Genomic DNA, 15,600 nt, shown 5'->3' with positions numbered 1-15,600 from the left:
ATAAAGTTCTCTATGAAAATGTTACCCTTTTTTTTTTTTACTGTTTGCAGCTGATAAACCTAGGCCATGGCAACTGAATGTGGTCAGCTGGGTTCCAGGGTAGTGTTTGTAGCTGCTTTTCAAATGACAGGTGCCATAGTTTAATGACCCAAACTACAGTATTCTAAGCTAAGTCACTCTGTCTGGTTTAAGTTCAGAATTTTTTTTTTTATATTTCGGTGCAAAAGACTTTTGGTAGATGGGGAACATGCATAACCTTCTATACTTCCAGAGCAGTGGGTGCCTAATTATCCCCAGCTGACCCTGAGTTAAAATATGGAGAAATACCTTCCCTTTGATAGTACCTCAGGAGACAAAATAATTAGTTTATACATTTCTATCAATGTAGATAGGAAAATTTAAGAAATAATTATACATTAAGAGTAAAAAATAATCAATAGTTAATTATATTGGAAGACATTATTTGAAGTTACAGTGACAGTGCAATCCTTTTTGAAGCTCCTTCTTTAATTTATTAGCTAAGAAGTCATCTTTGTCCACCACAGATAGCTTTACATCCTTTATACAGACAGCTCTAATAATTTGCCACATTCCTTTTAACAGAGAATCTTCCTTTCATGGTGAGACAAGAAGAAAGGGGAAGAAAAGAAAGATTAATTTAGTTAATGATAGGAAGTTATCAATTGATTTTCTGTTACAAAGAGTGCCCCTACCAGAAATCAGCAAGTGAATCATCCCACCTAATATCCAGCCTACACACCCTTAGTGGAAAGCACCAGGTGTTTTTGGTAGGCGATATAAAAACCCATATACAAAACTTACATTCCAAGGAAGTTCCCTTCTCATTTCAACAGGAAATTACTCTCTGAAAAGCATTGGGATATAAGTCTCATCTCCAGGCTCTGCTTATTTCTTTTCCAGTGCATGGCCTAACAGTACTTAGACCAAAGAAGCCACTCACCCCAAGCTTTATTCCCTTCTGAAGCATAAATATAACACTCTGAAGATGCTGCTGCCATCCTCATCATCAGCAAGAGCAACACTACCAGAATAGATGAAGGAGAATGTACTGCAGCAGTGTAATTTTCCCAGAATGCCTCCCCTACATTTAAATCTGTAAAACACAAATATCATTTATATTCTCCAGCAGAAATGTAATAGGCTAGACCAGTTCCTTAGTTGATACCACAACTGAGATCTACTACAGTAAAATGGTGAACAAGCAGAAATTGGAAGGTCCAGCCAGAACCTTTAGAACATTTAGAACTACAAGCCCCAGTTTAAACACCATGCACTCCTTTCTACATATAGAACAATTTTTTAAAAAGTAAAATATGATCAATTTTGTGCCTTGCTTAAAGGACTCAAAGTAATATTTGCTTGCAACAATCAAAGAGATTACTATTTGCCATTATGACTTGAGATCAAATACAAGTTTTCAGTAAGTACTTGTGGGATTACCCAGAAGGCCCTGTTAACCAGGTAAGAATTTACTCCAGAGAAGCAGTTGCCAAGAAGAAACACTTTCATTAGTCCCATCCATCTGGACAGTTTAGACATCACTCATAGTCCATTATTTCCTAGATTAAGGAATACTGTGAGGTTCATACCTCAGACGATGGAGAAGCTATGATAGGTAGCATTGTCCACTTAGCCACTCTTCCACCTCCCCCCTCCCTCAACAGGACAGGCATGAAAACAGGCTGAAAAAGCCCAGCGATTCAAAGATAGGGAGATCACTTACCATTTAAAGTCGTAAGCAAAACAGACTCAACTTGGGGAAAATCAATTTAATTTATTGCCAGTTAAAATAGATTTGGATAGTGAGAAATAAATGTCAATTAATGCAATACCTTCCCCCTCACCATGCACTTTTAAAACTTGTAGAGCCCTCATTCCTCAGATTATCTCTTCTCAGTAGGAAGTCAAGCAGTTCCCACCTTCTCCTTCCACATACAAAAACTCAAATGCAGTAGCAGCTTTGTCAACAATTAAGAAAGACAGATGTTATACCAGCTTGCAATCAGAAAATAACTATCACACCGAAGATAAAGCAAATATATGTGGTTACTGTTCTAGCTTTTACTACATGCGAGCTCACAGCATAAATAGCAGTAAGATCAGCTATAAACAATTGCTTACTATAAAAATGTTTACCATTCAAAGTGAATCACTTCAGCCAGAAGAAACTGCAATCCTGAGCTGCATCTTTGATAGCCTTCTATCTCCTGCAAGCAGCTTTGTACAAACTTTACTTCCTCTTCTGCTTTCAATCTGGCTTCTTGCTGGTTTTAACTGGAGTACTCTCAAAGTTAAGCAATCCTAAGAAAACATCCGACAACTAGTGAACTAAGAGACAAAAGTAGGAGACAAGGAGGAAGCACCTGCACTCTTCAGAAAACTGGAGTGTCATTTGTAAGAAATACATAATTAATTTCTAATTTTTCACTCTCTCACTTAATTTTAGCTTTAAAAGAAATATCTAAGAAATGGTTACATTTATCTCTGAAAGAACAGCACCTCAGTAAAGTAGAACTGATTTTTACAATAATTCTTCAGGAAATAAAAAATGGACACTCAGATCTACAATAGAAAGTAGGCAAGATTTCTGACCAATTAGCAAGCCCACTGTTAAACTTTAAGGGTAGGTATTTTCTTCTTCTTGTGGAGAGAGGGCTGGTGATGAAGAAGTTCAAGATCTGACCAGTATTTTTCCTCATGTTGTTTATAAAAAAGGGTACACTGTGAGGAGCAAGGATGCTTGCTTTTAACATTACACTCTTTGATTACTTATTCTTTCTGTCAGCTCCCATTCCTAACACAGCTTAAATACAGCATGTTTGAGTGTGGCTGTCCTGCATGCTGTCAGTTCACTCAGCATGCAGCATGGACACTGTCCATCATGTTTTCATACAAGTTTACTTCCATTTCCCCTCATGGTGGAAAACAGAATTCCACAAGGAGATAAAAATGAGGAGCTCCACAGTCAATGAGAACACAAATGCAGCTGACATTCTTGATAGTTGTGGAAAAAAAAAAAAGATTTATTCTGCTCAAGAAGTTCTGCAGGATACGCCTCGGAGTTAGTACCTAGCTCAGTTAGGCCACAAATTTCAATGACCAAATTCAGTTAAAGGCTTTCTCTTCTTTCTCTTTTTCTTGAGACCTGACCATTTGTGATATCACTGGTTTCACTAATATAATAACATAATTTAATATAAATTCTAAGTGCAAAGAAAATTTGTTTTAAAATTTAACCATCTCTAGACTTGATGTGACTCAGTCATTCATAAACAAACTATAGTTCACAGATGTTGTCACTGATGTGCTGTTAGGTGACAGGTCAGATAACGCAAATGTAAAGGAGGTACTCTCTTGTGATGGGGAAGGAGGTAAAGGTAAGGATTCTGATGTCATTCATTTCCATCCCCTCTCCACTGTGTGTTTGGCTCTACAACTGCTGTGCTTTTTTTTGTGCATACTCTAAACACACTGACTGTACATGGGGCTGCACTTCTCTCTCTCCCACTGATTTCCCCTGACACACAGAGCTCTGTTTCCGTCTCTCCTTCCGCCACTTGACTGTCCTGATTACATTTTAAATAATATGTAGAGGCAGACTATTCTACAAAGAGTAGAAGCAAAGTCCCAGATCTTTGCTGGAACCACTGAATACAAAATTTAAACTAAGAACAGACGTGAAATATTGATAACAATTGAATGTTACTCATGCTCTATCGGCACTGTGATGCTGCAGAAAACTGAGTGTATTATAAAAATAACCAAATGGCAGATCCAATAATATGCAAATGTTTGCTTTCCATTTCCTTCACACTGAGGACACAAAACTCAATACTTACAAATAACCATACTACAAAAAGATTTTCATCCTTAACAATCTCTACTAGAAAAATGAGAAGGAAGAGCAAGAAACCTAATTTGTTTTGAGCAAACACGTTCTTGATGGAACAGAGAGTCATTAAGAAAAGCCAGCACATTACTAAGTGAACCACACTGCAGATTGCTAAGAACGATAGTAGTAAAAATATGAATTTCAGTTATCTACATAAAGGGCCTGACTATATGCTCCCTAAAATACATGCATCATTTAACTATAGACAAGCATAACTAAAACTGTATTAGTCAACTACACACAAGCTTCTCAATGTTTTTAGTTTCTTTAATGTATATAAATCCATGTGCATTTATCAATTAAAACCTCAGTATGGAAAAAAGTTTTCTCAAGTTGTCACATACATTCCCTTTGCAAGGTTTTCTCTATCTGGTAGAGAGTAGTGGACCACTGATTAGGTTTTACTGCTGCAGCACCCAATGCACTTAATTTTCTAGACAGGGAAGACCCCTTAGGATAGGAACACTTAGTACTTGATGTCAGAAAGCTTTCAAGGATTTTTAACCTCTTTCTGTACTAGAATGTGGATGTGACCCTATATGGCAAACACCTACTAATACCTCCTATAATAAAATACTACTGTTATTCTAATTCCTTTGAAGACTCCTCAGAAAACACATCAAATCACTTTAAAAAATAAACATGTAATTTGTTAGATGGGTTACAAATGGAATGATGGTAAGATGCAACATTTAGCTCTAGAAAACCAACCCACCCACACTCCTGTCATGTGATACAATTTTTGCCTTCCCTTTCTTCTCACAAATCATACCTTAGTTGATGCTTGTTGGATAGACCTGCTGGATAGCTTCTGACCTAAAAAAACAACACAGTGTGTTTTATATGTGCCTTTTTCATCCACTAATGGGTTGTATAGATATTATTATCATGGATGGAACAGGTTCACATGTTTACTCATAAGAAAGCTTGCTTGGCTGGGAAAGGTAGACCTTCTCAGTGTTCCATGAAGAATAGTGCCTTTTCAAAGCCTCACCTTCAGCTATATTGCACTTCCTATCCCAGATTCCTTCTACCTAATCTAAGAACACATCTGTTTGAACAGGTGTAAGGGAGCATATTGCCAACAGCAAACTCAATTGAACAGCCAGCTACTATCCACACCAAAATGGATGATAAGTCACCAACAAAGCAAGGATAAAAAAAAATAAAGGAATACATGAACTTAGAATCCAAGGGAGACAATAAAAAACTGACAGAAGCAAACCTCATCAGTATTTACTTGTGAAGTCATTAATTACTTTCAACAACATAATGATGAAACAGGGCAGAGGACTTGGATGGGAGCCCTAATAAATGTGAGGAGAGGTTTGGTTGGAGTGTATTTGAGGTAGACAGGGCAGCAGTCAGAGGGATGAGGGGAGCATCAGGTTAATTCAGTTGGGAAGAAAAGGCATTTTCCCTGGTAACATGTGAAGAAGAGGAGGCATCTCCTGGGTTTAAACCCTAAGATGTGTTTCTTCATCAGACTAGGAGAAGATATTTAATTGCCTTTGGTACTCACCGATACTTAAGCAGCTCTGTTGGTTCATGATGACAAGACAGGCTTTTTCTTTCATACGTGTATATCTTCCCCATGAACTCAGCCCTCCCTCACCCTACTGCCCCAAAAACTGGAGCTGCATTGAACCTTTGTGATGGGCTTGCAAACCCTTTCCAGGGCCAGGAGCTCCCTCCAGCTTAGCCCTCCCCACAGGGACCACTCCTTTCACTCCTGCAGGACTTTCTTCATTCTATCAAGTCTCCCTGGACTTGTCCTGCTTGTTCTCATTACTACACAGTGAACCACTGCCCTTGTAACTCTTGTATTTCTCCCCATGAATACCCACAATCACAACATAGACCACTTGTTTAAAGAGAAAGTAGTTTACATTTCAATAGAAGTACTATACATTAAATTACTATATAAATATATATATATATACATACATATACAGACATTTGTGGCTCTAAATTTTGTATAAGCTGCAACAATCTTCATACCACATAAGCAAATTTGGGGTTTGAACAGTGCAAAAAGAAACAAACCTGTGCACTCATTAACACTATTGGTTTCCATCCAAGAGGATGCCATTCTGGGTAAGGGCTATAGATATGTGCCTTTTTTGTGTCTTTTCTATGCTTTTGCAAAAGACTTTTTTGCATGCATATACATAAGCACAGCCCTTCTTGTAAAGCCAACCAACCACCAATACAGCAACAAAGAATTTGCTCATTTACAGTGCCATGGAAGCTCAGGATTTCTATGTTTGCAAAACGAACACTTGAACATAACAATCACAAGAAAACAAAGTAAACATCAGAAAAACATTTGCAAATTCAATTTAACGCCACAACCAACTACTGTGCACCAAGCTACACAGCTTTTTCAGAAAAACAAACAAAAAACAACCTTGAGTATTCTATTCAAACAAATTGAAGTGCATTGAAAGTGCTTTTGTTTACCTGTAATTTTTTTCCTGTAAATTTTAAGTGGACATTAGTGAACTAAGTTGTTTATCTGAATACAGATGCTTGAATGTGTGATTGGCCCGTGTTCTCCATCAGCAACACGCACAAAGCAAGAGTAAACATACCTTTCAAACAGGAAACAAACTTAAAAGACAACTCAGTACTAAACTGGAATGCGCATTTGGAAGATGAAGTGGAATTCTGTGAAAGTGAAGGAAACTATTGACCAAAGCATTTCAAACAAAGTTTTCCTAGGAACAGAATTGCCTCTTCATCCCCAGCTTTTGCACAGTCTACATCATCTTCAAATTTCTCCCAACCTTTTCTTCTGTTGTTTTCAAGTTATCATGCAAATCAGGCTCAACTATAGAAATAATTTCATGGCCCATAATTCAAAACAAATTACAAGATTTCCACAAGCTATGAACACTAAACAAAAAATAGAAGTACCTTCTGAAACATTCAGCACAGGATTAGCTTGTAGCTACTGGTAGGAAGAACTATGCTAATTAAAAAATAAATCTGCTGATGAGAGAACTAAAGCAAGAACCATTAGAAATAAAACTTCTTTCCTCAAGTTTTTACACCGGCCATAAGCGCATTGATTCCTTCGAAAAGAAACAAATAAACCAACCAAAACTGAGATAACCTATTGCTGGTTAGCTGTAACTTATTTTGAGAATAAGCACTTTCAAAAATGAGAAAGCATTCTTAAAGAGGAAAATAAATATAACAAGGGAAAAAAATTCTTAAAGTAGAGAAAGGCAATATACTTTGGAATGTATTAATTTAAGAAAAACAGATGGTGGTGGAATCACTGAGTAGTGTGGAATAAGGTAGCCATCCTGGTATATAACAACTGAATTTGAAAATGTGACTACTGCCTCCAGAACGCTGAGTGCAGCAGAGAACATCCATTCTGCACATACTTTCACAATTAACAGGAAAAAAAAAAACCACCACCACCAAAAGGGTGAATCTCACAGGATTTACCTACCCAGAAATGAGTAAGGAATACCACAAAACAAGTCCGTGTAGAAACAAGTATCATAGACTCCAAACATCTGAAGATTCTCTATGCACTTGCATGATGAAACACTGGCTCTTAGTATTTATCATCTGTTGGCAAGTTCAGATTTAAGCTAATCCATAAACATTAACCTTAACATGAACAGTATTAACAGCAATACTTAATCAACCTCACAGAAGTCAGTACATGTTTATGTTAAGATTACAGCATAACTATCTAACAGATGCTGCTTACAGAGGTATTAGGAATCCAATTTCAACCTGCGACTTTCCAAAGTTTTAGCTTTTAACACAGAAAAGAAAGTTAAAAATCAGTTTTAAATGGCCACTATTCAAATGAGGTTTATGAATACCTTGAATGCATACTAATAAATGTAATAATTTCAAAACGTTAATCTTTATGTTCATATATATACACACAATATTCCTAACATTTTCTCTCAGTAAGTCAACTTCTTTTTTTTATTGCTTTTTAGAGTGGAAAAGAGAAAGTCTTCTGCCTGCAGTCTTGTACAGCATGCAGAAAAATATCTAATTCTATGATCAGTTTCTTAAACAATTCAAAAGGAACTGCTGGTACTGCTGTACACAAAATATTTTAGATGCTACTTTAAAAATTCAACGTCTGAAAAACCAATGCCACTGTTTAACTTGATACCTATGTTGACATCAGTTTCATTTCACTTACTGCTTTAAATAGATTCCTTTTTTTTGTTGCTGTTGTTAAAGAAACTTATCTATCACAGATCATGCAATTCAATTTCTGTCACTTATTATGACTTCGGCTTAAGTGCTGCCAAAAGGTACTACTCAACCATACTCAGTTTTATGAAACTTCCTGGTAACTCTTTTAAGTACTTCAGATCAGTTCAGTCCTGGAAGATGCTATTACTGAAAAAAAAAACAACAAGTTTGTTTCCTGAATGTTATGGTGACAGAACATATTGCTTAGATTTATATTACTTGCTTTGCTCTCTTGGGCCTCTCTGTTAGTAATGTATACGTAAGCCTCACAATCATGAACAGCAGCAAGTTAAGATATCAACTCATAAATATAATTTAAGTACATAAAGCAAAAGGTAGAGAAGCTGAAACTGCAGCATCAATTTTTCTTTCTTTTTTTAAAAAACAAACAAACAAACAAACAAAGACTACTTTTAGATGTAACAACCAACTATTGCTACAGTACCACTGCAAAGGCTGCAAGTGGCAACACAGATGTGGCACTTAGGTACATGATTTAGTGGTGATAAGTTGATGATTGGATTTGATGATCTTAGAGGACTTCTCCAACCTTAATGATTCTATGATTATAAAGCTAGAACAAGTTTAAAGACATCATAAGCTGAAAACATTCATTGTTACAATTCACAGATGTTTCTTCATCATACAACTAAGTTCACCTGGCATCCTCACCTTTCTTCTCTCCTTGATCCTCACACCACTAACATGATCAGGTCAAAGCTGCATTTTCTTAAGCATCCATGTCCTTCATCACGTAGAAATGTAGCCTATTAGACCTTTGTTTTGTCACAACACTATTGTGTTCATGAACTTTGTTGTTGGATTCCAGAGTCTGGGAGCTGGCAGATTCTGTGGACTGCGTAGCGCTGTAACAGTTCATGGTCTCAAGGAAAAAAGCAAATCAAGCATTTTAATCCACATTCAAAACTAACAGTGGAAGACCTTCAGAAATGCCGACCAAAATGCACCATTTGGATAGCATTCAAATTATTCAAAACATAAAATAGAAGAGAGAAGTGTTGTTTCACCTGGTAAGTGAATAGATTTGGAATTGGCAGTGAGTCACATCAGTTGTAAATCAAAATAGTTGTCTGTCAGAACTATTGTAAAATACGCTCAGTCTGAATGTCACAGTACCATTTAAAAATAATGGCATTATTTTAAGAGTACCTGCCTTTCTTCCCAAGGCATTTAGAGTCCTCTGATTTGAAAAATCCTTACAGCCTTCACAGATTTAAACAGAGGAGGATCTCTGGTCTCTGATTTTATCTGGCTCCACAGACAGTGCTTTTTCTCTTGGCTCTTGTTTAACTTGGCTCATACAGATACCAGCCTCTGTATTATCTTCATCTTAAAACAGAACGAAACAAAACATTAAAATCCAAATACCACTGATAACACTTCAGCTCCAACAACTGTATGCATTTAAAAGAAGACGACACATTGTTGCTTACCAAATAAACAATAAAATATGTTGATTTAAAGAATGACCTAAACTTCAGGCATGATTGGCCACTGTTCAGTGACTGCGCGTATGTTCTCATCGGGAAATAGCTTATTCTTAAGCTACCACTTTAGATAAGAGAAAGGCTAGAAAATACAAAATAACTTCAACTAAGTGCATGTATACACACGGGGGAAAAGCATCTTGAAATAATCACTGACTGAACTGGTGAGTGTTTCATCCAAATCAGCTCTGTAACATTAATTCCTCCTCAATACAGATTTGTTTTTGTCCTCCCGATTTTCAGACAAAGAAATCTGGACTCTGTAACAGAAAAGAGGAGGATTGGTGCATTTTATGAGCAAGTCTTCCACCTATCTTAGGAAAGGCACAAATATCCTCACAATTTCCAAATCCAGATGGTGATGACAGTTTAAGATCTTGAGCAGAAGTAAAAGGAAATCCAAGACAAACAGCGAGTGCAGTTCCTGCAGTTCTATGATTTAAATTTGGCTAAATTTTTGTATGTAAACTAGTATTTAAAAATGTATATTAAATATTAACTATTATTTGAAAGGCATCTACAACTTGATTGCACAAATGGGCTAAACAACTGAGTGAAGGAGGTATATTCGACAGCCTCTCTTAAATAACCTTTACCCAGAAGGAAAAGTTTCTCAGCAGAAGAGTGAAATCCTATTACAACAAGGAAAAAGACGAGCTACAAAAAAATACAGCCAAGAGAAGAACTCTTATGTTTAACCTTGACAATACTGCCACAGAGAAATATCCTAATGGTGATTTAAAAGACCTGAAAAAAAAATTATTTATAAAGATTCCTAACCAAATTCAGTATTTGTTACTTTACACGCTTACTTCTCTTAACAAAAATGCATATTTGAAGATGAGCGTTTTAGCTAAATGTTGGGATTCAGAGCAAAACAATACTGGTATTTTGTCAGTGAAAGTGATGGCAAGTAGTTCAACTAAGTCTCTATTTTTATAGCAAAAATTACATAAAAATATTTTACAGCCGTTGTGGTTTTACAGTAAATATTAATTAGAATCGGTTGGAACAAACCTATACTGGAGCTCTCCTTAATCAGCACATTTATCTATTTTGTTTTAGGACACACAGAACAAAATCCGGTATATTTTCTACATTTATGTGTATTGGGAAGAGTGCAACTTACCAAGTGCAGGCTGGCTTTCCACAATCTGTACTGGAATAGTCTGTACATCTCCCAAGAGAACTTGCTGGATTCCTCCTTCTAGGCTTCTGGAGTCCCCTTCCCTGTCAAGTGCTACTAGCTGGCCCATGGTGACCAGATTCTGATCAGTGGCAGGAGAAGTCCCAAAAGCAGAGGCAGCAGCACTGTGCTGTGCTAGGCCAGAATCTTTCTGCAGACTGTGCCCCTGACCAACCACTGGAGGATGGTTGGTTACTGCACTCTCTAGGGAATCCAAGAGATTTGCAGAATTGGAATGGGAATGGTTATTTACAGCTATCAGGGCTGTTGATCCATTTGTGGAGGTAAAGTTTGATTGCATCTGTAATCCCTGCAAAAGAGAAAGCAGAAGTACAAATATAATAGCATTTAAAGCAGAAGAGATTTATATTTAATAACACATTTTGCAGTGCTGGAACTGGATAGGTTCTGACCTTCTATACATCATCTCTTTTGAAGAATCAACTTCAGCATCTGTAGATTATACTTGTTTCAGGAAACATAGCAGACAGTGGTGTCCAGCAGCACCTAGAAAACTACTAAGGACCATAAAAATCTAATTTTTGACAGATATTGAGTTTCAAATCCTTCCTCAATACATGTTTATTCCCCTGAGGGATGTGCACTAAAAGCTAAGTATACCGGTTTAAAGCATAGTGGGGTGAAGCCAAGGTGGCTGCCTTCAGAAAGAGAAGCAAACAAGCAAGCAGAACAGCATTTCACTGCAGGTTACATGTCTATAGAAGAGATTATGACCTTCAGGAGATACAAGGGTAGCTTAGGAAAGATTGTTATGAGAGACAGGTTTGAAGCAGGATGAACTTGAAGAAACTCTTTTAGCATGGTATACTTAGCCCTGCACCTCACCTTTTCAATCTGGAAGTCTTATATTTCTGATCTGGGAGCAGTTTTAGGATTTTAACAGATTTTCCCCTATGAGGCTGGAGACAGATTTAAAAGGAATATGATTGACACATCCTTCCTTAACTGTGCAGCATTGTCATCATGAAACGACTGGAAAGCGTGTAAAACTATTAAGGTGATTGATTTGAGGCAGAAACTCACTTCCCACACTTTCTTGGTTTTGTCTTCACAAAGAGACCACAATACAGAAGGATCTCCTGCACTACAGCTAGATGACAGTTGTGCAATATAAGAGAGGCCAAAGTAGGACTCGAGAGCTATTTCTAAGTCCATATTCCCTCAGTGTTTGGGAATCCCAAAGCCAGTGTTTGGGATCACTAGTTAAGAGGAAACTTGATATTTATAGCTTCCTTCAGTTCTCCCAACATAGAACACCTGACATTCTCTAAAAAACTTGACCATACCTGAAATTGTGCAAATATCTTGGACTGAAGTGAAGAGAAAGAAGACAACAGCTGAGCTTTTTCTGATAGCAGGGTCTCCACGCTCTGGTTGGATTCTGCTTTGGTGATGACCGAATCCCCTGGTGAGCTTCCTGCAGTACCACAGACAGTAAGCAGACTGTTAGAACTGTTTCCTCCTTGTTTAAAAGCCTCCCCTGTGAATGGAACAAGCCAAGCCACTTCAATCTCAACATAGATGTAGTTAAGACACGTGTATACATACATGCTCTTCTCTTCTGCAGAAGAGCTTGGATGCTAAAGAAAAAAAATAAATAAATGGTTGGTTACAAGAAAAAAATATCATAGGAATATAGTACATCTATTGCAAATGAAAAAGAAGTGATTCTGGACAGCAACATAATTGCTCCCTACTCTCTGTATTGTATTCCTAATTCTAAAATAAAAGTCGAAACATTTCTATCAGAACAGCAATCTAACAATGTGACCACACAGGACCTTCAGTAAGGGCTCAGTAACAGGCAGGCATTAAAAGGTTGGCTTCCAAAATAGAAACATACACAGAAAATCCAGCAAGTCTTCTCATTCATTCAAAAGCATATTTGCAGAATTAGGAAAACTTCTATGCACTATACACACACCAGGTGTAGGAAAGCCTATTTATCTGATGTCTAGAGATTGTATTGTATTCTCCAAATTCTTAGTTAGAGCAAAAATAATTGTCTTTATTTCCTTAAGACTTGGGGAAATCAAGACTTGCCGTAATTTCTGCAAAAACAATTCCATTCTTGTTTGAGATACCCAGGACTTTTTGGCTAAGATGTATACAGGCACAATTACATTACTGCTCAAATTTCTGTTTTGCAGCTTTACTGCTGTAACTGTGAAGGAAGAGATTGCCATGTGCATATGCATTAATCTACAGAATGGGAAAAAATGAGAATCAACAATTTCAAAAAGCTCTCTAGAAAAAAAATAATAAAAAAAAAATCACACAAAGCTTCCATCCATCTAAGCAACTTGAAATATGTTTCTCATCGTACATAATGAATTGCAAGCCCACTTTCTTTATCCTAACTGACAATAACATACGGTCTAAGTCTTCTTGAATACCCACTCCAAAGACTTAGTGTTTTTTAATATTATACAGAGATCCCGTATGAATATGTGAATATTCACATGTAGGAAGAGATGGCAGTTCTTTTCTGAGACTGTACTCTACACGGATAAGCCTAGGTACAAATCTAATAGATCAAATCCAATTCTACCCAGTCCTTACACTGCATGGATATTCAGTATGAATGCCAGAAGTTAAACACATCCATGGTATTCTATTCCACTTGTCAGCATACTTCATAAGAGACGTAAAAGGAAACAGACTTAGGAATTCTGACAGTGATTCTTACACCTAATAGTAAAGAGACAAAAAGCAGTATTCTATGATGAAGGATATTCCTCATATGCCTAGAACTCTAGGCAGAGACATGGACTTCTGCACAGAAAATGAAACAACCATCTGGGGATTAATTCTGTTATTGCTTGGTTTCTTTGGTGCTGTACATGAACAAATTTACACAAGTTGAAATAAAAAACAATACATACACAAACAGTAGTTTGAGAATTCAGTGCTGTTTTCCTTTGCTACATTTTAATATTCTTGAGCAAGTACTGGTTTCTTCAAAGTAGGCTTCTTTTTTTCATGTAGACTTTTATTATAATTATAATTGTGTTTGCAGTGTGTGTGGACTCATCCTCACACACTTAATTAATTGTTAATTGGAGACAAGATATGCTGGAATTAGATTATCTGCTTACGTTCACTGAATTGGTGCACACGTGCAGAAAACCAAACACATACAAACTTCCTCTAAAGTCAGTACCTGTCTGTATGGATGTTTACATAGTTTTTCAAGGCAAGTTAGTCTTATCAGGTATCTGTGAAAGATGACAAGAATTGATCTTCCTGAACTTTCATCAGCATTCAGATTGCTTGTACCAAAAAATTAGCCCTGCTCAGCTGTTGGAACCACCATTTTGTCTCTCTCCATAAAAGCACACTAGTGGAAATAGTAAAACAGGAGTTCAAGCTCTGTTTATATTGCAAATTGCAAACTCCTTTTCTAAGAAATAAGACTTCCTTAAAAAACAAAACAAAACATTATTCAAATGGAGCCTAAAAATTTACCTTTTGTACTCTGATAGTTGTCGACACTAAAGTTCTTGCCTTAAGAGCTGTTAAGTGTACAAGACACTTTTCTGTTCAATTTTTGCAGCAAAGACTATAATAAGAGTTCAGAAACAAAACAGAAGCCCAATTTTAGCCTTATATAATTACTAGTGCACTGGTGTACACAGTATTGCTCAAGAGAGAAATTGCCCAGTGAGCTAGACTTTGAGGGAGTTTAAAAAAATATCGATCAGGGAGTGATGAGGGCCAAAGAGGAAAGAAGTCCAAATATGTCTAGATTTCTTCAGGCAAGAACCACAGAGGAGGGTAAGTTCTGACTTAGACAGATCTTTAGTTATGACAATTGTGGCAGTGCACCTTTGATTCCCATAGAACTCTCCATCAGCTATCTGGAAAAGTACTAAACACTACATTCTAGATAAATGAGATAATTTCTCATGAGATAAATGAGCCAGCAGTGCTACTGAGATTAATAACATTAAGATAATGCTGCAGGTTTCTTAATGGAATGTGTGGAGATAATCATCCACCTTGCTGCAGTCACATTCCTGCTAAAGCCATCAACTTCTCTAATGAGACTCTTAACGTATTTTTGTTAAACAACAGATGGGAAAAGCATCCACAAACATCCAGGGAAGTTCTTTCATGCCACACTGGGCAAAATAACAGAAATACACTTGAAATCTAGGCAAAAAGAAGAGAATAATGTCATTTTAAATTTACTATCAGACACCATGATCCAATGGAGCACTTCAACCTGTGTGCAATCCTAACTACATGGGTGGCATTTAGATTTATTTACAAACACCTTTATTTGTTTTAGTAAATGTTTTGAAGTTGAAGTAAGAGTAGCATTTGCTACAAAGAAAGCATAGCGTACTTAGCTTCAAAAAAACCTAAAAGATACAGATAAAATAAATTTCTATATAAATCCACACAGTTTTTGCAGTGAAATGAGAGGAAGTCACAGAATCACAGAATGGCCAGGGTTGGAAGGGACCTCAAGGATCATGAATCTCTAACCCCCCTGCCACATACAGGGCCACCAACTTCCCCATTTAATGCTAGAGCACACTGCCCAGGGCCCCCCATCCAACCTGGCCTTGAACACCTCCAGGGACAGGCATCCCCAACCTCTCTGGGCAGCCTGTTCCAGTACCTCGCCACTCTCATAGTAAAGAACTTCCCCCAGACATCCAACCTACATCTTCCCTCCCTCAACTTAAAACCATTTCCCCTTGTCCTGCATTTATCAACCT

The 15,600-nt window shown here is 37.1% G+C and overlaps 1 protein-coding gene and 1 long non-coding RNA gene across 9 annotated transcripts in view; one reads left to right on the top strand and one right to left on the bottom strand.

The window, feature by feature from the left end:
* Nucleotides 1-34: 34 nt before the first annotated feature.
* The window catches only part of CARF (calcium responsive transcription factor), a 36,084-nt gene continuing 20,518 nt past the window's right edge, over nt 35-15,600 (bottom strand). For 3 of the 8 annotated variants that reach the window (XM_003207476.3, XM_019617022.2, XM_019617021.1), the window contains 3 exons: nt 12,157-12,287; nt 10,793-11,159; nt 8,543-9,505 (listed from right to left, as the gene is read on the bottom strand). In XM_003207476.3, coding sequence (XP_003207524.1) covers nt 9,390-9,505; nt 10,793-11,159; nt 12,157-12,287 — 614 coding nt within the window. In that variant the 3' untranslated portion in view covers nt 8,543-9,389. Of the gene's footprint in view, nt 8,303-8,542; nt 9,924-10,792; nt 11,160-11,262; nt 11,368-12,156; nt 12,288-15,600 lie in introns of those variants that run through there. The other 5 variants (XR_794096.3, XR_002116592.2, XM_010713475.2 and 2 more) reach the window with 5 other exon arrangements.
* LOC109368500 lies at nt 12,225-13,143 on the top strand. The gene is made up of 2 exons (XR_002116593.1): nt 12,225-12,304; nt 13,021-13,143. It is a non-coding gene; the product is annotated as an uncharacterized LOC109368500 (long non-coding RNA).

The sequence above is a fragment of the Meleagris gallopavo genome, chromosome 7 (assembly GCF_000146605.3).
Source record: "Meleagris gallopavo isolate NT-WF06-2002-E0010 breed Aviagen turkey brand Nicholas breeding stock chromosome 7, Turkey_5.1, whole genome shotgun sequence".
NCBI lineage: Eukaryota > Metazoa > Chordata > Aves > Galliformes > Phasianidae > Meleagris > Meleagris gallopavo.
This window is presented reverse-complemented; position numbering and strand designations above follow the sequence as displayed.